Source organism: Grus americana, chromosome 14 (assembly GCF_028858705.1).
Source record: "Grus americana isolate bGruAme1 chromosome 14, bGruAme1.mat, whole genome shotgun sequence".
Classification (NCBI taxonomy): Eukaryota; Metazoa; Chordata; class Aves; order Gruiformes; family Gruidae; genus Grus; species Grus americana.
In genome coordinates, this window is record NC_072865.1 from 6,618,019 (window position 1) to 6,641,846 (window position 23,828).

The following is a 23,828-nucleotide window of genomic DNA, read 5'->3' on the forward strand; positions in this document are numbered from 1 at the left end:
CTGCAGTTGGTTGACTCTCCTGGTCTACCGGCTCTTGTTCTGCAGTTCCCTGCACAGGGCAGCTCCAGAGATGACTTTCATAGGAGAGAGCCTGCAGCAGGTGACAGTAACTTCTCTTCAGGATGCATTTGATGGCCTGGGCTGGAGCTCCTGCTGCAGCTAAGCCATTGCTCCAGGAGGTTCTGCTGCAGGAAGTTGGAGTCTGGTCAGCAGGGCCCTTCTGCAGACTGCCACCATGTGCCCGTCAAACAGTGACCATTGTCATTAATGAAATTACTCCCCCATGATATCCATGCACAGGGACTACAAACAGGCCAGTCAGAGCAAAGTGCTTTAAAACCTTGCTTTTAATAAGTTTTTTGCATTATACAAGATTGAATGGTTTTGAGAACTGGTAATGAGAAGTGTCTCTGAGGAACTGGAGCAGAGTTGCAGAGTGTGAGAGGATGGGCTGGTACATCACCTGTGCTCTGACCCGTTCCCCTCTGAGAACAGTCCTTACACCCCTGGAAGACACTTGTTTTGTTAAACATCTTATTTTATTCTTTATAATTCTGATAGATAGAAATACATTAGCTTTTTATTTAGTAAGGAGGAATGAATCACTTGGTGTTAGCATAAAACCAGGTTTGATATAATCAGAAGTCACCCACAATGTAATTGCTCACAGTATGACAGAGGCCACCTGCCAAACAGTAGTTCTGTCTCGCTGTAGTTCACCTGAGCTCTGTCAGTGCTTGTACCTGGAATACTGATGCTTTACCCACTGACTTGGGTGAAGCTATGAAGGTTTGTTAGCTACTTCTGATAGCTACACAGGACTGGGTGGCTGGGGCATTAGTAACCCTGAACAAGAGCTAGATGAGAAATAAATTTAAGGGCATTAGGCCCTAGCTTATGAAAAAAAATTACCTCAGCAGTACTACTAAAATACACTCAGGAAAATATGTACAAGAGCATATCTGTAATTGTGACACAGGCAGTGATTGCTACATGTTTAATAATTCAGAAGTTTTGTAGGATATGTGTTATGTTGATCATTCCCAGATCTGTTTAAGCTGCCATTCTTTCCTGGATTGGGGTTGTGTTCAGTGCTCACATGGAAGAACACTGGTTACTTCTATATTGTACCTGAGAAATAACTGTCCCTCTGTCCTGTTACTGGGGCACAAGTTCACATAACCCTGGGGTTGTCTCCTTGGCTTGCTTCACTCAAACAATTCCTGCAGAAGCAGCAGCTACAGAGAGGTAGATTGCATGAGGAAATGTAGAGATTAATGCATATTTAATAAGTAAAGGCTTTACCTATATCTAAAGGCTGACTCTGCAACATCCAGGGTCAGGATGAGAGAGCAGGACAACCAAGAAAGAGGGCTGCTGCTGGCATGTGGAGCAGTTCTAGCTTCAGCACTTGAATTTCAAGATGAGTCATGTGAGTGACTTTTGGAAGTGTCTTACGTGGCCTGCAACTTGTATTTTAAAAAAAACGACAACCCTGCACACCTCACAGCCTCTCCAGGGAGTGGGGAGGCAGGTGACAGGGACCCCTCTGTACCTTGCGGAGATGGAGTGTGTTATCATCCTAACAACTCTATGTTACCCTTGAGAGAAGACTTTAGGGACCCCAGGGTGAGTCTTGGGTTTGAGTCACTCCGGCTCTATCCTTTTGGCGAGGGAGTAGGTAACACTCATACTTCAGAAAGCATGGAGAGGAGAGTCAAAGCAGAAGGCATCTGTGTCCTGGGGCGAGCAGAACCGTGCACTCTGCAGAGCCAGGAGGGCAGGGATCTACCCCGGGGTGGTGGTACCAGCTAACAGAACTGATAGTTGTTGCTCTTGAGAAGGGGCTGGCCACTCTCCTCTTGCTCGCAGGATTCCTCGCAGCAGCCAGAGGTATCACAGCCACTGTCTTCCTCAGCAGTGGAGGGGAGGTTGGTGTAGTCCTTGAAAGCAAACCCCCCCAAGTGTGTTTAAGTCCCTTCAGTGGTGTACAACATCTGTTTCTGCACGGATGACCAACTGCTAACTCAACACTACCCTTTGCTGTGCCCACAGGGCACAGTCTAGCTGGCAGGACAGGCATGCCTGTGCTTTTGTGGGGCTGCAGGACAACTAGTCATGAGGCAGTGCACCTTTTGTCCAGCTGCCCACCAAATCCAGGGGAATGGGGCAGGGCTGCTGCACTGGTAGTTGTATTGCTGCCCACAGAACACTAAACTGCTCCTGTCAGCTAAAGGTAAGGGACCTCACCAGGGAAATTGCCCAGGAGCTGTGTTCATAGGGAGAAAGCACATTTCCCTTCCCCCTTCTCCTCTCCAAAGGTCCTCACCTGCTCCTTGTGCACCTCCAGTTCTTTCTGAATGAAGCAGCTGATCTGGTCAAAGGTAGGTCTCTGTGTGGCCTCCAGGCTCCAGCATGCCTGCATGATTCTGTACCTGCAGAACCAGAGAGGCACAGGGCCATCACACTGCTGCTGCAAAGCTGCTGAGGGTCTGCACCCCCAGGCTTTTCCCTGCAGCGCTTCACGTTTCAGGCACACTATACTGAGCAGTACCTTGTCTTCCTGTCTATAAAACCCACCGTCAGGGCACGTGCAGTGCTCCAGGGAGAGGTGAGCACAGATGTGGATAGAGCAAACTACCAACAAGGAGCTTTATGTCTCCAGTACTTTTTTCTTTAAGCTTAAACTCATTCCCCTCCGGTAACCTGCTCAGGCTTGGCATCTCATAGTCCTAGAGTCAAAAGTAGCTGACTGAAAAAACCAAAAAAACCTCACCAAGTTCAGGACTGTAGACATACAACAACATGACCTCTCCCATCTTCCTGTCCATAAACAGAGGAAATAGTGGACAGAGCATCATAACTGACTGCTCCAGGTCTTGCTTTCCTGCAGGAACAGCCTGGCAGGATCCAAGCTGAACCTCCAGGGCAGGCACACCTGGGAGCAGCAGGCAGACCTGGCACCAAGATCCCTGTGCCATCTCCCTGCCTGCCCCCCCATGAAGCAACTCCAGCTCCCCTGTCACCTGTTGGGTCCATCTCAGCACATCCACTCACATTTCCAAGGGAGCAAAGTCGGGCCTGGCCATCTGATATCCCTGCTTCACCATGCTGTAGAACTTGCTGTTCACCACCATGCCAGGATATGGACTTTTACCTGTGACAGAGGAGCAGAGGTGGCTCTCAGACCAGAGGCTTTAACGCTCCAGCCTTGCGCAGTGGGAAGATGCAGCCTGGAGCATCGCCTGAGCCAGCGCTACTTGTTCTCAGGGAGTTCTGTTAGAGCAAATCATCCAGGATCTGTTGTTTTTAACAGTCTCTTTGGAAGCATAGCACAGTCTTTTATAGCCCTGATAAACTAGATTTTTATCAACCTTCCTCCTTTCTTGGAAATTTTTCTGCAGAGAGATTAGGGCAGTGGTAAGCCATGGAAAACAAGAGAGGTTTATAAGCTCACTTCTTTCTTACCAAGGGAGAAGATTTCCCAGAGAAGGATGCCATAAGACCACACATCGCTCTGCACTGTGTAAATGCAGTCAAAGATGCTTTCTGGGGCCATCCATTTCACGGGCAGGCGGGCCTGGAAGAGCAAAGTGTCCTGCAGACTGGGACAAGCTGGCAGCTTACACTACACCCCGTCCTTTGTGTGCCAGCCTCACCCCCACCCTCATACCATCTTTTGTCCCCATTTTAATTACTTACATTGCCTTTTACAACGTAGTTTGAGTCATTCATGATATCACGGGCCAGGCCAAAGTCACAAATCTTGGCTACCCGTCCATCTGATACGAGCACATTCCTGGCCGCTAAGTCACGGTGGATGCACTGGGGAGAAGAGAGCGCAATGAGACCCAGCCAGCGTCCCCTCCCAGCAGTCCTAGCTGATTCCTGACAGCCCTTTGGGCCTGTCACTGAAACAACACTTAGAGGGGCAAGAGGAACATGTACTGCTTGACAAGCCCCTGTAAGAGGCACTGTGTCGTGCACAAGGAGTACGGGATCTGTCAAGCACTTCATTTGCAGCGCGAAGGCATTGTGACACTTCATGCTGTGTCCTTTAGTCACTCATGGGGCTGTCGTCTTCCTCATGGGAGGAGGCTCAGAGCCAGCGGCTGTTGACACTGTGCCCTCATCTCTGAAACAGTCATGCGATTACTCTCTGGTACTCTAAATCGGCCAGCTCTGGCAGATAGCTCAACGGCCACTTTCAGTTCCTTGGCAGTGGGAAAGCTGCCAATGCAAGAAAGCTTCGCATCAAAGTTCCTGACCTTGTAAAAGCTGGGGAGAAAGTGTTGAGACTAGCACCATGCGCAGCCCTGCGTTCCTCGCCATGATGGCCTGCCTGGAGCCCGTGGGAGACAAAGGCTCTGAAGGGAACACCAGTCATCGTGGCCCAGCACGTCTGAACCCAACAAGTGGAGCAGAGAGGCCCATTTGCAGCAGCAGCTTGCCTGAGCTTGGCCACCCCATACAAAAACATCCTGAGCCTCATGCAGACAGGATGGCTCGTGCCTGCTGGCTGGACTGGCGTTTCCCGGTTGGGGGGCAGTTGTCCTCTTGGCACTCACGTTCTTTGATGCGAGGAATGCCATGCCCTGGGCCACCTGGCTGGAGAACTGTAGCAGGTCAGAGAGATTGAGGGGACGGAGGTCCTCCCTGGTTTCTTCATCTTCCTCTGAGCTTTTCCCTGAAATTCAAAGCAAAGTTTTAGAGTTGCTACAAACCTGGCGAATAATGCAAGGTATGTTGTATCCCGGTTCCCTGGGGCTAAACCAGACAGGATCACGAGAATAAAGAAATCATAAAAACACAGAACTGAGCCTTTAACTCACCCCTAGCTTGCGCAGAATCTGATGACGCTGAAGATGATGACGACACAGGCCTCATTTCAACATACGTTTCCAAACCCTGGCTTGAAAAGCCACTGTCGCTGAGTCAGAAGCAAGAGATGGAGATGGGCTGTTAGCAACCCTTCAGTAGCACCTTCTGCCCTTCTCCACATTCACTGAGAGAAGAAACCACATCCCTGCCTGCAGGAAGTGGCTTAGCTGGAGGCTTAAGGGCAAGTCAACGTTGAGGCAGATTCAGAAAGGGGACCTGTGGTATGGGGCTCCGAGTACTGCTCCCCTTTTGCCAAGGGACTGCCCTTGGCTGATGGGGAGCACTCAGCCTCTTGTCCTACAAAACCCAACAGTGCAGGAAGCCAAAAAAGTTCCAATTCCAGATTGTGGGAGGGCAGACCAGGATTTACTGTGGGATATTCAACGACTGCTGTCAAAGACTTTGGAAAAAACTTGGAACTGTCACCAAGTCTGAACACACACATCCCCTGTGGCTTTTACATCCTGGTATTCTGCAGGTCCCCAGACCTTTGGCCTTAATCTCCCCCCCAGCACAGCCCCCCGCACACTTCTCCCAGCAGGTACCCCACATTGCTCAGCCCTGTGGCCACCAGAGCTCTGCTTTTACCTGCGGATGTATTTCTTCTCTAGGTCAATGTTTTTGTAATCAGCAGCGCTGTCTAAAGAGGTGTCCAGGAGAGAATCTTGGATAATTATGGATTCAGCCTTCTTCCGCAGGAAATTCAGCAGATCTCCGTAGCGACAGTACTCGGTGATGACAAGGATTGGGCCTGGGAGAGAGGTGAAAAGGGTTTGTTAAGAAGTGATGCTATTGTGACCTGCCTTGAGGATTGCTTTTCCTGGGAAGGGCAGCAGAACCCACGCTGCACATAAGCATGTCTGGAAATGGCCAATCAACAGGCCCTTGCAAAGTTTTGGGTTCAAAAAAGACAGCTGAGCTCATCAGCTCTCTCTGTTGTGAGACTGAGGAGAGGTAACAGCCTCAGAGGAGCTGGCCATGGGAGAGGTGCATGGGGGAAGCAGGGCTGTGGGATCTCACCTCCGTAGGTACATGCTCCCAGCAGGTTAACAATGTTCTCATGGTGTCCCAAGTGACTCATGATCTTCAGCTCAGACATGAGAGCCTCCTGCTCATCTGTGTCTGCCGTTGCTGCAAGAGAAGAGAAGGGCTGTGTGAGGGAGGGACAAGGAAGAGATGAGGGGGGGAAGACAGAAAGAGGTGTAGACAGAGAGATGGAACAAAAGGAGGAGACACGCTCAGAGAGGAAATTGTGTCCTCTGTCTGTGCCTCTGGCCACGTGTGTCCACAAAAATTACAGCAGTGTGATTCCAGCACCCAGTACTTATCACAGAAACATCTAAAAAAGTAGATGTTGCAGCCTGGGAGCACCAACACATGTGGTGAACACACTACATCCTGCCCAAAGGAGCTTGGGGGATTTCAGCCTTTGCAAGTTGCTCTGGGCTTACACTTTAGCATCTTCACAGCCACTTTGAGGACAGAGTCTTCTTTGCCCAGCCCAAAAGCAGTGGCTTCTACCACTTTCCCAAAGGCTCCTGCTCCAAGAGTTTTTCCTGCAGAGGGAAAAAAAAAAAGTGCTTATAAGATGCTTTATAGAAAGAGATTGAGCAGTTGTCCTGCATGTAGTCTTGAGGAGCATGTCTGGTGGGTGGGGATTCCTGCTGAGCCCAGACAAGATGACACATCCCTTAGTCAAGAGCTGGTTAACATCTGAGGGGAACTCTACTGTGAGCAAAGATGGTATCAAAGAGGCTGTGTCCAAACATGGGCTCACCAGCTCTTTGCATTAGGAATGATGCCAGATGCAAGAGGAGGAACATGATCCTCTCAGTCGTCCTTGGAGCAATGGAGGGCTGGGGGGAGGTTGTACCCCAGCATTTGCCACTCTGTGCAGTAGAGGGCAGCACGGCCTGGTTAAGGATGTTGCTGTAATGCCTGGATGCAGCTTTGGATGTTGCCCAGTTGCTTTGGCTCTGGCCCTTAAATCATTTCAGCTCTATGGTGAGCTGCATGCCACCAGGCAAGCAGCAAGGAAGGTTTCTTACCAAACTGGAGGTTATTCCTGGGAAATTCCCATTTTTCATTGTATGGCAGCTGAGTGGGATCAATAAAAATGTAGTTATTCCCTTCACAGGCCTCAATGATCTTCCACCGCACCTGGTACTTGGGTTTCTGTAAGGAAGAGATGCCAGTTATTCAATGTTCCTCAAGTCCTGAGGGTTCCCCAGTCCCAGCATGCACTCTAGCTCTCACCCTGCAGGCATAGAGGGAAAACTTAGGTTTCAGCCCATCAAATAGTTCTTGCTTTGAACCTGGACTGAGCAAGAGAGGCTTTGTCTAGACAGCCTAGTCTCTTCGCTGTTACAAAGCCCTCCAAGTCATCACCCATCACTGAGGGAGGTTCTCTTGCCTCTTTCACTTAAAGTAGCCCATTGCCTTCACTTGGTATGGCAGAGCCCGCATGTCCCACCAGACCAGTGGCTGAGCTGTGCCCAGCTGGTGCTGGAGAGAGATGTTCCCTCTATGTCTCCTCCCTTGGTACCCTGGGTTGCTGAGCACAGCAGAACAGTGGAGCTGGCCCAGCCCTGCTTCCCTTACAGGGGAAAAAAAAAAAGAAATGGAGAAAGAGAAGTAAGAATTTCTTCTCTTTTCCACGAATCTCATGGCAGAAGTAAGCAGGCAAGGCAGAGAGAAGCAGTGCTGCAGCCCCTGGGCAGAGGCAGTTGCCAGCTCGTGCTGGGTGTTGTCAATCATGTTGAGAACTAGGAAGCCAGGCTGGAGACACAAACACAGAGAAAGGCAGTGAAACGGCTTGGCATGAGAGCTCCTGTGCAAGGAGACAGGCAGGGACCTGCACCCCAGTGTGGTGAAGGTGGTCTGAGGTCCATCAAGGCAGGCACAAGGAAGCATGGGTGGAGTGCCCATGGCTGTGATGAATCACCCTCATGTCCCAGCTACTGGGAGGTCTGTGCTGAACTGTTTCCCCTCATCACTTGCCCTGGTGAGCTGCAGAGAAGGATGCAGCGTATGGATGCTCAAAACTAGGTTAGCACAGGCATGAGGGACAAAACCTGAGGCAAACGGATCTGCAGTTTTGATGCAAAGCATCTCTTTGTTTTCTCCTCCACACTGCTTCTATTTCCTTCGCCTAAGAGTTGAATATCCATGCCCATGTAGGCTGTCCAAAAAAGCCCAGACAGGATGCTCCAAGAAGCACAGTTTCTGCTGGAGGTCCCTCAAAGAATGCCACATGCACTCAGTGTATTTGCTGTTGCTGCTTTCTGCTCCACAATTCACCCAGCGCTGCAGCAATCAGCCATGACTCAAGAAGCCCATGACTGAGATAGGTAAGATTATTTATAAACATGTCCTGCTTCTCTTGGGCTTGCAAGGCCTTCCTAAAAGCTGTTTTTTCAGAGCTGTGCTTACACATCCATCCACCTCTCTCTGTGGACTACTGGCCAAAGACAGCTCTGCCTGCAAAGCTGTAGGTGCTTGTTTGGGAGAGGGCTCTGCTGGATCTTCTGACAACCAGCACCAGAACTCTGCTGCAAAATTTGCAGCCTTGATAGGCTGTCAAAGGAAGAGTGCTAAAGGGAGAGCTGAAAAACAGGAGATTTTCACCCACTGATGAAGCAGAGGTGGCTATTGATTGGTACGATTTATGGAAACAACTGAGAAGGAATCCAAATGCTGAAAATGAGTCTTGCAGAGAAAATGGGGCAAGTTCTTGTATAAAAATAATGACCAAGTCTTCCTGGAGACAAACGCCTTCTAACATCATCCTGTTTCCCCACAAAGACAGCTTTTTATAAACCAGGGAGGAGAATAAAAAGTAGATGCAAGTTGCAAACCACTTTTTTTTCCTTCTCAATTCATTCTGTGAATTCATGGTGGCCAGAGCAAACCCAGCTGCAATTGACAGCACAGAGCAAGCACCTTTGGCACCAAGGAATATCCACATTGACCTCTGGGCTATAAGACTGTGTGGCGAGGGTGGGAGAGGGGTTAACACACTGGGTTAGGTGCACGAGCCTTGCCCTGCAGCAGGAAATTTCCTGGGGGAATTGGGAGGCAGTGGAGATGAGGGAGGTAGCCTGCCTGGTACCTCCAAGCTGAATGTTCCCTGCCTGTGGCTGCCAGCAGAGGCAGCGAGGTCTCTGAGGCTGGGCAGGCCCTGCAGCCCTTGCTACCCAACAGAGAATCTGACCTGGTTGTACTTGTAGAGGAGGAAGAGGAGTAGGAGGAGCAGGAGGACTGATGTGCCTATGCAGGTGGAGAGAACGGGGCTGAAGAGCTTGTTTGGGGGGGCCATGACATTTCCTGGAGGAGCAAAAAAAACTGTGATGAGTAAAACACTCCTGTTTCAATCCCTAATGGCCCACCTCTGGGATCATTTTGCCCAGCTGTTCACTTAGGCTTCCCCTGTATGCAACACAACCCAGCACTGGCTTCAAACACACCCAAAAGAGCTGCTGGGAACTGAGTGAAGTTCTTGATGCCAAACTGAAGGCTGCAATGGTTCCCCACCCCCATGCACCCCAATTTCCACACAAAGAACACCAGGTTCAGGTCAGACTGACTGGGGACCAAGATCTGTGCAGCAAGAACAAGCCCATCAAAAGATGCAACCCCTGGACTCCAGCAGGCTGAGCAACAACTGGCTGCACTGCACCCTGGAGCTAAGTCCTGCAGTTATAAGGTGTTCATAGCGTGGCTCAGCCTTTGGCACCAGGCTATGCCCAGCCAGCATCTCCCACATGGCTCCTAGGGCTGGCAAATGCCAGAGCCTCCCACCTCCTGTGAAGATAGAGGGCTTGTGGAATCTATTCCACCTCTCTTGCAAGACAGTAGGGATATATGTGTAGGAAGATGGGCCCCCCAAAGCCCCCAAATTCTCCCCCACTCTTCCAAGCTACCAGTTTGTATCTTACTGGTGATGGTGACTGAGTGAAGCATGTCAGAAGCGTTCCCCTCTCTGTTAATGGCCACACAGCAGAAGGTGAAATTGGCACCCAGCTCCTGGAACGGGGCAACGCTCTCCACCTCCACCTCTTGGAAGGGCAACATGTTCATCACCTGGGGACTGGAGTCATTCAGTAGCAACCTATAGTCCTCGTTGTACCTGCAGAGACACCAGGAGAGAATGAGTGGTGTTCTGCAGCACAGTTGCTCATAAGTGAATTGGTTCCTATATCAGTCTAGAGAGGAGGCACTGGAAATTAGGGTTGCAGCTCTGTGAGACATGTTACTCACTGCCCACTTAAAAGACCTCTCCCTGAACATCAAAGCCCTTTATAGACAGAGCATTAACTGCCTTTATGTGGCTACAGCTGTGGCAGCAGTTCTCTCCTTTAACAGGGCTGGTACTGCGACACAACCACCCCTGTCCAGGGAGCTGCAGTTGCCTCCCATCACGCTGTAGCTTGGTAAGCCTGTGTTCTGCAGAGCCTCAGACCTGTGGAGGCCCCAGGAAGATGAGTAGGACCAGGCAGGATTTAGCTCTACAAGCAACCTACACCCAGGCACTTCTCCAAGGGACCCACATATTCCTCAGAAAAGCACTGGGAGAACACGAATCACAGGTGGCTGAACTCCTCAAGCTCAGGACTTGAGGAATAGCACCTGCTCCCTCTCCTCAGACAGTTCCAAATAACCTCTTTTTTTTTTTTTTTCAGCAGGGCAACATCCCTGTTGCTGTTACTGAACAGGCTCTGCTATATTGCCTATAAGCAAGCCCACATGGTGCCGCTCAGCAAATGCCAGCGTGGCAAGTGCAAGGGCAGAGGCAAGGTCACACCTGGGGATTTCTTACCTGTCAGAGTGGATGGGGCACTGGTACCACTCAATGCGTGGGGCAGGGTAGCCGATGGCCATGCATTGAAGGATACTGGAGTCATTGGCTGGCACCTTGATTTTGCAGACCCTTGGAGGAGCTGTTGGGGAAGGCAGATAAACAGAGAACACTATGACCAAAGGAAGAGCACATTCCCTGTGTTCTGATTTACTTTCCACATGTGCGACAATAAACCACCAGGAAAGCCCTGTGCTGTGCATAGGTTTGGGCTGGGTCCCACATGCAGTCTGGGTGTGTGTCCCACAGGCACTGGGCTGGAAGCACCCTGGTACCTCTCCCTACTTGCTGCCAGCTGGGCAGCAGCCCCAGGGCAAGCAGGGTGAAAGAATGGGCAATGCCAAGCACTTACATTTCACAGAGATACTGAAGGTAACTGATGCATTGGTCTCGTTGTTGAGGGCATAAAATGTATAGAGACCTCCCTCTCCTTCCTGCAGGCGGTTCAGGAAGAGCGTGTTGTTATACCTGCTCACACAGAGAGAGCGAACACTGTGAAGAAAGCTGTGCTGAGGAACCTCAAACACTCACAGTCTGCTCAACGAGATGCTGCTGCTTCCTGTGCCCTGGAGTGGGTGAACACTTCCCAGCACTAATCCCAACCCACGAGGGGAATCTGGTACTTGTTCTTCAGGGGAAGCAGGGAGGGTCTGATCTTTGTTAGAGGAAAGACCTTTTGCCACCAAGTGCACAGTGCTTCTGAAAGGCTATGGGTAGGTGAATACTCAGGAGAGTTTAACATCTAAATCATTGCCTTTGAAGGGCTAGAGGATGCTGGTCCTCCTGCCTTTGACAGAATGAGTTATTCCTCCCATTTCTTAGCCCATCAAGTCATGGTCCCTGGTGCCCACCCCCCTCTGCCCCCAGCCCATTTCTCAGATCCAGATGCAAGAAAGTGATCATGCTTGCTGAGTGGCACAGTTCCTCTTGTGGATTATTTTGGGTTTCTAAGAAAATGAAAGGGGAATTGCCAAAACTCCCCATCAAATGAAATGATTCTCTTTCAGTCTCCTTTTGGCCTCAATTGGCTGCAGGCTTTGGAAGAGCAGGGCTGTGCTCTCCATTAGCTCTTATCCACGTAACAATGTTTCTGGTTTCTCTTGACATGGGGCATACAGTGCCGCTCGGTACATACACTCTCCAGACCGCAGAGCATGGGACAGGTCTGAGGAGTAGAGAGGGAATTCAGTTTTTTTTGTACAGTTCATCCATCCCTGCAATTTCTTCCTGCAAGGAGAGTGTGAACTTGAACAACCAGACCACGAACGTGATAGTGACTTCCACAAGGTTTTCTAAAAAGATGGCTGCCAAGTTAGGCAGAGGTGGTGTCCTCCTTGACCTGATCAGACCTGCTGACTGTGGTTTGCTAATAATGCTGGAAATAGAAGACAGAACGGCAGAACAGTTCCCCTCTTTGAAACCAGAGACTTTTCTGTGAGCCAGTAGCATGGGGTTTGCCTGTCTCACAAAGAAAGCACTATTGGAAATGTGCTATGGCCATTGTGGAAGAGAGAGAGCACATACCAGTTGTTTCCAGAGACCATTTGGCCCTTGAATGTGGTACTCCCAGAGCTCTTCAATGGGTTCGTATGCTCCCAGCCCCAGCGGAGAAGTTTTGGGTAAGCCTCAATGTGGACCTGCAGCTTCAGACTCTCTCCCAAAGCAACCTCCTGGCTGGTGGCTTGCACTGGGGTCAGGAACACATAGCCTCTCTCTGCAGGATGGAGGAGAGCATGACCATCAGCAGGCATCTCCAGAGACCTGAAACAAGCTTATACCAGCTTCATAAATGGACCATTATTGGAAAGGGCAGCTGGGAGACTGCAGGAGGGAATGAGACATTACGCAGATTACGTTGTTCCTTTGTCATGGCGGTTTGGATTACACTCTGCCTGAGGAGAGCTAGAAAATCTTAGTGAACTCTCATGGGGAAAGAGGTTTTATGTACTGTATCCTAATAAGAGATGAAGCTAAAACTGTATCTCCTGATCATCCATAGAAGACAGGCCCCTTTAGCTAAAGTCACTTGGAAACAACTCAGACCAAGGCCTCTTTCTGAGCCATGGTATGCAGTGGCTTTGGATCATCAGCAAACCCCAGCCTGTGAGGATGAATTTTCCATCTTGAGATACAAACAAGTGTATAATAGACCTGACTTCTCTTATGTGGATCTGTTACTGGAAGAGACAATGTTCCATACTCCACTTATGTGGCTTTCCCTTCTAGCCAGCCTTTCCTGGTCTTCAGCATAACTTTGCCCCATTCTTTTTTTTTGTTTTCAAGTTGTTTATAAACACACAGAAACTGAAAAGACCTTTCCAATTTTTCATCCAGAAACCAAAAAATGTCCTCCTGCCCCTCAAGACATGAAGGGAACACCAGTTCCTGTCCTACCAGCTCCACAGTTCTCATGTGAACCTTCAGGCACAAGCGAGAATGATGTTTCCAACAACAAAACTAGGAACAAGATGGAGGCAGAAGCGGCAAATACTCAAGGCTAGGTGAGGTTCAGCCCACACCTTCCTGGTCTTTTGGGGAAGCACTCACCTACTACCTGAAGCATCGTTGAGGCATTCCTGAATCCTGCTGAATTGTTAGCTATACAAGTGTATTTCCCACTATTTTCCGTGGTCACTGCTGCAACAGACAGGGTGGCGCTGATGAAGTAGTTGTCGTTTTCAAAGCTAGGCTTTTTAGTTGTCACAACCTGTCAGGCAGGGAGGGAACATCAGGCACCTTCTTCGAAGGGCAGAGGATGGAACTGAATGATATTTATGACAGACATACCCACCCCCTCCTGTTCTGGGCTACTGAGCTTTGTTATACAGCCCCTGTCACTGAAAGCCATCTGTATGAAGACCAAGAGGCATATTAAACCCAAGTATTCAAGGCAGATATTCCACAGCAGTTAGGGTTATAGCTATTGTCAGCCTTCTGAATGCAAGCTGGCTTTACATTGTGTGATCCAAACATATCTTTGTGGGTTATTTCAACTCCTTAATAAAGGCATCAGATATAATAAGGACTTGTAGCAAACCTTATCTAACCATCTAGCAGTTAAAAGTCAGCACAACAGACATTTTGAAATGCATTCTTCTTCTTCACCCATATCTTTTCTCTGGGGAACTGTGTGTCCTGAACATGTTTGCTGCTTTTATAGAGGGCAGGGTGAAGAAGCTTTGCCTTAGGTACTGTGGCTCCTGCTCAATGAACTCAGCTGAAACAACGAGTTGTCCTTCTCTCTTGCAGCAAGATCCTGACAACAGGCAGGTGTTTCTTAACCCTGTGTCACCCCAAAGAAAGGACAGCCATATTTAGATTTCTACAGCTTGTTTGAATAGCTGCTTTGGTTGGGCAGTTCAAGGCTTTGCTACAGGTGATTTGGGTCTGGGCAGTTCTTACCACCTTGTGTCTCCCAGGAAAGCCCTATACCCCCTTGGAAGCTGCACAACTTACATTCTTTGCTGCTGTCATCCATCTGATGTCATACTTGTGGGAAGGAGCAATTACTCTGCAAGTGACTTCAAAAGGTTCACCCACAATTCGCACATGGTCTACAGGGTCCATCATCACTGACACAGGCTTCTCCAGAGCTACACAAATGCAAGCAGGGAAAGATTCAATGTCAGCTGGCCCAGTGACCCCATGTGCTTTGGAGACTCCCCAGGGCCTGGCTACCTTCTCCTTTCCATCCTCTTCAGTCTCTTTACCCCCAGCCTTCTCCTTCCCTAGGGATCATCACTTCTTTTGTGCATGCATCTATGGGAAGCAGTACAGGGAGAGCACAGCAGTCAGCACTGTGGGTTGAAAGGGAAGGGGAACCTTCTGCTGTGGTTACGTCCTGACCACCAGGGCCTGAGGACTTGCAGAACATCAAGGAGATAGGTGGACTTTTTTTCTCTGTTCTGTGATAGTGCCTGCAAAGATCTGAACACTGCTGAACCCATGGAGACCCACCTGAAGGAGCCAATTTGCCAGAAGCTGATGGAATTTTGCCTCCATTAAATACCCTTTAAAGACTGCAGGTTCAGAAGGTCTTTCCTACCACTGGCAAGGAGCTTTTCCTTAACCTGTCTACTGTGGCCAGCTTGGCTATTGCCATCTCCCTGAGGGCAGCAGCAACCCAAATCCTTTACCTTCTTCCACAATCAGTCTTATTCTTGATGACTTCTCTATTTTTCCATTTATCATTGCTTGGCATCGGTAAAAGCCCTTCTGCTTGCTTTTCACATTGTATAGTGTTATTCCTTTCTCAGCACTGAAAGAATAGTTGGTCCCGGGTGAGAGATGAGAGGCGTCATCCATTATCAGAGTCACACTGGATCCGTACTCGGGGGCCGTGATGAGACAGGGGAACTCAGCATTACCACCTTTGGTCACGAAGATACGGAAAGTTGGGGTGTACCACACATTATTGGGATCTGCAGAGGAGACAAGGTAGGCCGGAGAAAGGGATCAGAAAGTGCACTGAAGCTGCAAAACATATTCTGGCAAAGGCAAGCCTCCAGCATTGCTGCCCAGTGGGAGTTCGATGCTGGGGCAGCCCTGCTCAACGCCTGGCTGACTCAGCCTCCAAAAACTCACACAACAAGCCCAATGACAGCTAAGGCATTTGAGGAGAGCACAGCAATCAACTCACAAATGTACATGGGCTAGAGAGAGTGAGAAACATGCTTACCTCTAATTAAACTTTTCACCATGGTGTTAGTTTTATTTATCAGAGCTTCAGCTTCCCTGTCCAGGACAGTATTGCCGGTAAAAGGGAAGCAGTGAACTCAAGTGGTGGAGCTACCACAGTATAACTTCTTCTGGGGTAAAAGAATATTTGGGGTTCCGGTCATGTTGTGAGGATGTGATTCATGTGACTCTCTCCCTATCTGGGTATATTCCCTACTGGCAATACCAGTATTTGGAAATTGCCGATTTCCAGATCTCTCTGCTCATTACAACACTGAACAGACTTTCATCCCTGTTTTTTCAGGAAGGGAAGCCAAGGTAAATGGAGGGAGAGGTCCAGGCCATTCACAGATATACATGAGATGTAGATGCTCTGTACTGTACCCCAGTGCTTCAGCCACAGGCCCCATTGTACATGGGCATACACGGTTGTGCACGAGCCACTGCCCCAGTAGGAGCCTGCACTGCTCCCCCAAACATGCACACAACCTCAGCCAAAGAGAGGAGCTGTGTAACTGCCATGCTCCCCAAAAGGAGACTGTTCTGCCAGCATACGTGGGAAGAGGGAAGCATGGTTACCTCGCACAAACAGATGCACAGTTGCAATGCCCTTGTCACTGCTGTTGACATGAGCACACTTATAGGTGCCCGTATCCCTGTAAGTGGCCTTGGGAATAGTGAGTGTGCTGCTGGTGTGGTTGCTGGATGTATTCTTTTGGCTTTTCCATTCAACTTTGGACTCTCCTGAGCAGTGCAAGATGACTGGATCACCCGTGTTGACAACCAGAGCAGGGACGTTAGGGCTGATCACTGGGGATGCCAAACCTACAAAGGAAAAAGAGAAAGACTAAGGATGCAAAAGTGATCCCTAATGATACTCTGTTGAAGTTCACACCACTGAACATGGAATAGCTCAGCATCAGGAAGAGGATGGGCTTGGAATTCAAACTGACTTTTTGGCTTGCATCACTCTGGCCATTCTCCATCCCACCAGACCAATATGGCCTGATACACCCACAAATGAATTTCAGGGAAGAGATAAAAACCCACAAGTGAACACTTAGAGCACTGGGACAGAAAAACCCAATCATCTGGAGCTGATTAGGCCAGATGCTAGCTTGGAAATTATTCCCGTTGGGTTTTGCCTCTTCTCGCAACAGTTCTTTTGTGGCAGAGCTGGAGCTACTATATGAACTTGGATAGCCTATAACACCATTTGGTGACATTTAAGCCAAGTCTAGTGGATGGAGTATCTTTGTTGCATTGGGGCTGTGATGAGCTAAAACAGACCTGGAAAGCTTCTGCAGAGCAGGAGTCAGTGCATGACCTTTTTGGGAAGACTGGCTTTTTGGTTGCTGGGCAGTGGATTTTGAAGGACACCTGCTTATGCCTCATCATAGAGTCAAACACTGTGTTTTCCCTGCAGATACCATCAAAACATTATGAAGTGAGTCAGCATCATTATTCACATTTGGGGGTGGGAAACTGAGGCACAGAAAAACTAAACAGCTCATGAAAGCCCACAGCTGCAGTTGTACATACAGCACGTCAGGCCATGCTGACACTGGCATTGCTACCCAGCTGGATTTCTGATGCCATCTCTACTTTGAAGATGCCTTCTCTGCTGGCTGAATAAAAGGGAACCAGGGTCCCACTCTAGCACTTAGTGTCAGAGGGAAATATTTTTTCCCATTTTGCTGCGTCAGCAAGTTCTTTGAGTCACCACCTATATTTAGGGTGGGGGGAAGTGAGAAATGAATCAGTGCCGTGGGGCTAGGGAAGAAGCAGTACCGCCACCCCCACGCCAGGCCTTCGGGGAGGACAGGAAACACATTGCAAATGGCTATCTGTGCTCAGGGGGCTCTGCACCCCGCTCCGGCCCCAATCCAGGGCTATTCTCCCACTTCTGCTTTCCTTCCCGGTTGCTAACCCACTGTCACATCTTAAAGGGACACACACTCAGGTTCAAATATTGTAAGCAGAAAGGTAGCCACCCAACTTATCAATTTGTTGGTCTTCATAGAGGAGGTCACTGCAGGCAGTGCTCCTTTTGGGTGGTGGCAGCAGAAACAGGGGCTGAGTTTGGTCTTGTGATGCCTCAAACTCTGCAGCAGACTGCTCTAGGCTCACGAGAGCTCTTTAGTTGAAAGATTTGTTGTCCAAGTGAACATAAAAACCCTAACTCATGAGGAAGTGGGAGACGGCAAAGCAGCCTATAATGGTGCCATTGGTCCAGCTGCACTTGTATATCCTTCAGGGGAAGGGGAGCAGTGGCTAGATGTTACAGCCCTTGTTGCAGGGAGGCGAAGAGAAGGCTGCTTATGGTCATAGGTACCAAAGACAGTTTACAGTACATCTGTTCTCAGGTGCTGCCTTGGACGCTATCCCTGTAACACAGCCAGCAGAAGCAGCACGCACCCATCCTCATCCACCCCTGCTCACAGCTTGTTTGGTGAGGAAGACTACACCCATGGTACAAATGGGTGTCCTGTGCTACCAGCTGTAATCAGGGCTGTAACACCAGAGCCCACCCATCAGAGCTCAAAGAATATAATTTAAACAGTCTTGGGCTGATGCCTCCCTCCATGCAAAGGGTTGAGAATATGAGACTCGAGGCCCTGGAGAGCGTTGCTGGTATGTGACAACAGTGCAGTTGCCCAGGGGAAACCCAAACAAGGCTTAGATCAAACTCACTGGCCCTGTGGGAAGAAGCAGAGGACAGGGAGCTTCAGAGCATGGAATATATTTGACATTTTATCTCCCTGTTTTGTTCTGGGGTTTTTTGTGATGCTTTTATCTTTCTGTGGAAACAGGAAAAGCCTCATTTATTCCCAAAGCAGAGAAAAACATATCCCAGAATCCTTTACAAAGCCACATTTTCCACATATCTGAGGTACAACATTCCTCCCTTTTTGCTAGGCTGTGTTTTCTACTGGGGCTTGACATGCTTCTGTTGCTTTAACTCTGTCACTGGCTGCTTCTCCCTCACCTACTCTCTGCTCTAGCTATCCCTCCACATCCAAGGCTTCAGCACCATTTGATGGGGGAGCCAAGCTCTTTGACTCAGAGCTGCATTCAAACTGGCTCAGGGAAAGACCATGTTGTAACTGGTCCTCAGTTTGGCCACAGCAGGACAACAAGAAAAACAAGAGTCACATCACTCCGCATCCTTGTTGTCATCAACCTCCAGTTACTACTGAGATGCTACGGCCGGAAAAGACTCAGGGTAAGTGCTTTCCATGACAGTGAAGAAGCCAGCAGCCTTTAGGCTATCTCTGGAGACTCCTGTCAATGGCACAGCCACCACACAAGTGGAGTGAGGACAGACAGGACAGAGACACTAAATGCAGGATCACGCCAGGTGAAGGCCCCAAGCGTCCACTCCTTTGTGTGTGCTGGGGGATGAGTCAAACCAGCAGGTCCTTTTCCAGAATGGGGAAGCAGGACTGCTGGGGAAGGCTTTCTCCCTGCTGACCAGTGTGCAATTTTGCACGAAGCCCAAGGATGTCTCTCTGCTGCTCTCCAGCAGCTTCCGCAGCATTGCTCGTAACTGCTGGCCAAAGGTTTTACCACACTTGGGTTGTGTAACCATGACCTCTAGTTACAGCTGCAGGCTCTGTCCCTGCCTCTCCCATGCCAGCCAAAACATTACTTTCCTCTGCTGAGGGTTTGGAAACGGTGAGGAAGGAGAAGTGAAGGCTGGTAAGACAGAGAGGCTCAAGAACGTTACCACAGAAGCCAGTCATCAGAACCTTGACTTGGTCCTGGGGGATAACTAGGCTAAGGTCTGGTCCTGGGATGAGACCCATACCAGGCCTGAGCTCCCCTTGCTCCCTCCTCAACGATGGGAGGAGAAAGCTTGGTTTCTGAGGACACCTTCCCCTGAGTCACCTACAGTATCTGAGGGGCAGGGAACAGGGAAAAGGGTGCTTATCACATCTCTGCCTAGGGCTTCTACCTCAGAGGTTTAGATTCATCCACAACAAGAAAACAAAAAGAAACTGCAGGAAGACATCTCAAGATGGCCAGGAACACAGATGGAGCTGATCAGGTTTCAGATCCTTCCTCTGCTTGATCTGGAGCTGGGATTTGAGCCCCTTACACAATGGTCATACCACATCAGTCCTGGGTGCTCTTGGAAGATGCACTTGCAATCCAAGAGGTAAGAGAAGGAAGTCAAGCTCTGGTTCCAGCTCGAGGCTATTGCTTTGGACAACTTTGGCATGCTGCACACAGTCAACAGTGATGGTACTCACACAAATGTGTGTCTAACACCCTGACATGGAAGGCAATGCCTGACCAGGATGTCACAGCTGCTGACTTGCATTGCCCAGTGCCTCAAGGAACCTTTGGAGAGATCCTGACAGATATCATTATCTCTCACAAATCTATATCAGACCTGCCTAGTCCCTATTATCTTAAAAAAAGCATGAGAAATTAAAAACCTTGCAGCCTTCACAACCCAGTTCCCAGCACAGCAGACCTGAAAAAAGCATGCTCAGCATGTCAAAGACAGGACTTGAAGTGAAATGCCATGCAGTGCAACAGCAAGAAGGATGCAAATTTCTTGGCCTGAAAGTGTAAACACAGCAAAGGCTCAAGAGGGATGCACTGCCTCCCTGTTACATGCTGAATGCTTTCCCCTCCTAGATTGCCCCCTTCCCACCATAGTCTCATCATGTGGGGAGCAAGCTCAAAAGGATAATGAAGGAAAGCATCTCACAAGATCTGAGAGGCTGCCAGCACTTAAGATGCAATATTAGTAATACTGGTTTCTGTCTGGTTGCAAACCTCAAACAGGCTTAGTGACTCTTTCTTGAGGTTGATGGGTTATCACCTATTGGCCATCTCTGCAACCTCAAAAGCCAGGTGTATTCACTTTTGCCTCCTTGGCCATCTGAGTTCTGTTTCCATCACAAGGTCTCACACCTGGCTCTACAGCCCTGTTGCGTGCACCAGCACCACCAGAAAACAGCAGTCCTCAGACATCTCCAGCCAGGCACAAGGTGCATTGGAAGGTGTCAATGCAGCCAGCTTTCCTGCCTTTTGCCTGCAGGTCAAGTTCTCCAGCTCTTGCCCCATTTGGGCAAAGGGTTATTTCAGAGACGACTTTCCTCAGGACACACTTTCAGCTGAACCTCTCCTTCCTCCTAATGCCCATCCAGACCCAAACAGCAGGAAGTTTCCCTTTCCTTCTCTCCACTACCAAGGCTCTTCCTATGGTATGTGCATCTTTCCACACCCCTTGGCCTTATCCTGGCAGCGCTGCAGGCTGCCAAGAGCAAGCCCTCAGCACAGCTGCTCCAGAGTCAGCACAGACTTGCAACACACCCTCTTTCCACCACTGATCTCCCTCTATAGAGACAGCCAGTTCTGGGTAGTCTTCAGGAAGCTGCTAAAGCCAAGCCTGCACTAAAAGCCAAGCCAGTGTCTCTTCCCTGCTGTGCCATGGGGTGGACATGTTCTGCCTGCTCCCCTGCCCATGCCAGGGCTCTTGGAACATGCCCACAGCAGTGGTTGCTGCCCTGTGAAGCAGTCTCCAGAAGCAGGGACTGTCCCAGCCCACAGCTGGCTTTTGGTAGACACAATCAGGAGCCCAGCTTCACCCTCCACCACCAGGAGGTGAGTGCCCATTAGTCCAGCTTCAGCATTGCCCCATCCCCACCGAGGCTGTCACCCCTCCTCACCCAAGGAGGGAGGGAGTACTCACACCAGACACCTAGAAAACCCTCACCACATCCCAAACTTGCCCCAGAGTGACATGGGGACACAATAAAGCTTTGGGGGGGACCAGTGGACCTACCGTGTTGGATGCCAGCTGCAGTGAGCAGCAGCAGGAGAGCAGGACCCATGTCCCCAGGGACCACGGTGCCCCCAGTGTGGAGCAGGGACGCAGCTGAAGGATCCTCTCAAGCAGTGGGCGCCTCTCCTCGTGGGCACTGTCCCCAGCACTCCCTCAGCAGGAGCTTCTCCTTTCTGAGCTGACCACAAGTTAAGAAATTCCTTTTTTTTTGTTTTTGAAACAGAAGGGGAAAAAAAGAGAGGCAAGTGATGCTTTGAGACGTCACTGGTGACAAATGCCCCTGGCAGAGGTGGGGCCATGCACACACCCCACTGCAGGGCCCCTCTGCTCTTGGGGCCACCCTCCTGCCACAGACTCTCCTCAGAGAGGGGTTCAGCCCCAGACCACTCCCCAGGGCTGACAGGGCCACTGCACCACACCAAGGTTCAGGACAGCCCCAACCTGCCCTGGCTACTGCCACCCAAACCCCAGGGACTGCTGCACACTTCCTTGGGGACACCAAGAGCCAGGCTGCAACCCACCTTTGTGGCAGGGGACTCCCTTTTACCTCAGGCCCTGTGGCTCTTGCTGGCTCCAGGTCCTCAGGGCCAACACAGGAACATGGCTGACTCCCCCACAAAGGTGGTTCAGCCCTGCACAGCTCCCAGGTGGGGAAAATACCTGTGAAGATGACAATTTTGTTTTAGCCAAGAACATTATCCCCAGTGCAGATATGGGTCCTGTGGCCACACAGGATCACCCTCAAGCCCCACTCCAGCACTATGCAGAGCCAGGGTCAAGCCCAAGCAGCTGTAGGTTCACCTTCACTGCCCTCCCCAACAGGGAGACATGTTGGGATCCAGCCTGCAGACCCATCCCTGTCCCCAGCTCTCCTCCTCTCCCAGTACCTCCAAGCCTGGGGCTCACAGCAACCCTGTTACCATCAGGCAGCTGCAGGACTCAAGCATGGGCATAAGCATGGGCATAAGCATGGGCATAAGCATGGGCATAAGCATGGGCATAAGCATCCCCCCCCCTTTTCTCCAGGAGTCCATCCCATCCAGTCCTTCTGCCCTGCTGCTGGGGAGGCTTTTTGAAGCTGTTTTCTAATGACAACCTGGTAGGCACCTGAGAGCAGTAATTAGGCACTTGGTTAACCCTCCCCTGGACTGTGCCCCTTCCAGAACAGGGTGTGAGGGTAGGCTTGAAGCAAAGCAGCTCTCCCAGGGATGCTCAAGTTAGCAAGAGGTTAGCTGGTCAAGTCAGACACAGGCTGCCCCTTGCTCTCTGTTCTATCTCGGGATAACCTCACACTGCAGCAGAAGTTCATGTCAGTTCACAGCAGCTCTGGGGTGGGACATTACAGCCACCACCTGACAGTGCTGGGAAGCACAGGGGAAGAAGGTCCTCTCTGGGGCGAGCCCCGGGGCTCTGCCTTAGCTGCACCCAGCTGCAGCCCCATCAGAGGTGACAGGGACATGGGCTGTGAAATGCGGGCAGAAAGAGACAGGCTTTTCCAAAATGTCTGCACAGAGGTGGCTGTTGAATCTGTACTTGCAACGCAAAGGTGCCAGGCAGAGGAGTGTCCCTCACGCCTCTGCAAACTGGAGGGGAATGGGCTCCTCAAAGAGGGCAGTTAGAGAGGTACCAGCAAGACAGCGTCTTGGGGCCAAGAGATGAGAGCATGGCTGACTGTGCTGAAGATGACTAAGAGTCATGGGAACATGGAGAGAGCTCTTGGTTTTGGCTAGAGGGATAGCTGGAGAGCATGAAGGAGTCCAGAGAGAAGGAAAGGCAGCTTTTGGCTGGGGAAGATTTCCTCTCAGCAGTTTTTCCTGGCAGGATGTGGGGAAGAACTCAAAGTAGAGGCAGCGTGGTGCTGTGGGGGATTCTTGCCCAGAGCTGGGGGGCTGTTGAGTGGCTGGGCCGCAGGAGACGTCTGCCTGATTATTCTTTCCTCCTTTTGAGCCAAAGGGGCTTTTTAAAGGATGTTTGTTTCCCTCCTTCTTCTTTTTAAGTTTGCTGTTGTTTTTTTTTTCCAGGAACAAATGCCAGCTCAGAGAGAACTGACTCACCAATGTGAACAAGTATTAAAGCAGACACGTTAAATACAAAGAAGGGAAACAATCTCTCAGCCTCTCTTGTCTTTGAGGAGGCCCCTTGCGGAGCGTCTCTGATGGCAGTGGTCCATAGGTGACCAGTCACAGCCTGTGCTCACAGGTCCCCAAGCTGGGCTGGGTACACCTGGAGATGCTCAGGCTAGTGGGACAAGCTGTCTGCTGGGATTCCTCCCTCACTGGTGGCCATCTCTTCCTGCCTGCAAGCTGCACCCCAAATCCTGTGGTTGCAAGCAGCAGCCGAGCCACTGGCACTGGCTCATATGCCCAAGCAGCTCTAAGCAAGGAACAGGGATGCTCTCAAAGAAGCTGCAGCCTTACTTGGAGTAAATCCAATCCCAGGGATGTCAGTGGAAGTCCTGATGGCCAGGAGGGTGTGCTTGGAGATGGCTCTAGCCCTACAGGACCCCTGCACTGAGTATAGCTGGCCATGGTGTCATGTCTGCCTGTAGTGCCCTGCAGCAGTCTGCGGACACGTGTGAAACACACGTGTCCCAAGTAACCCAAACAGCTA

The 23,828-nt window shown here is 50.3% G+C and overlaps 1 protein-coding gene across 1 annotated transcript; it reads right to left on the minus strand.

Annotated features, from left to right (window-relative positions):
* Positions 1 to 329: 329 nt before the first annotated feature.
* Positions 330 to 21,415, minus strand: CSF1R (colony stimulating factor 1 receptor). Its single transcript, XM_054842004.1, has 21 exons — positions 21,219 to 21,415; positions 15,995 to 16,240; positions 14,875 to 15,159; positions 14,195 to 14,331; positions 13,286 to 13,445; positions 12,263 to 12,452; positions 11,091 to 11,206; positions 10,700 to 10,820; positions 9,819 to 10,009; positions 9,095 to 9,207; positions 6,930 to 7,056; positions 6,333 to 6,437; positions 5,902 to 6,012; positions 5,470 to 5,632; positions 4,833 to 4,930; positions 4,569 to 4,687; positions 3,703 to 3,825; positions 3,469 to 3,580; positions 3,058 to 3,157; positions 2,330 to 2,435; positions 330 to 1,943 (listed from the first exon to the last, which is right to left on the minus strand). Exons 1-21 carry the CDS (start codon positions 21,265 to 21,267, stop codon positions 1,812 to 1,814), a joined length of 2,904 nt encoding a protein of 967 aa, XP_054697979.1. The 5' UTR covers positions 21,268 to 21,415; the 3' UTR covers positions 330 to 1,811.
* Positions 21,416 to 23,828: the final 2,413 nt, after the last annotated feature.

Excerpts from the sequence above, each read along its gene's own strand:
- CSF1R (XM_054842004.1), bottom strand. The coding sequence starts at position 21,267 with ATGGGTCCTGCTCTCCTGCTGCTGCTCACTGCAGCTGGCATCCAACAC. Across the intron at positions 6,438-6,929 it reads CAGGAATAACCTCCAGTTTG|GAAAAACTCTTGGAGCAGGA; the intron begins GTAAGAAACCTT and ends TTCCCTCTGCAG. Across the intron at positions 6,013-6,332 it reads GGCTGTGAAGATGCTAAAGT|CAACGGCAGACACAGATGAG; the intron begins GTAAGCCCAGAG and ends CTTCTCTTGCAG.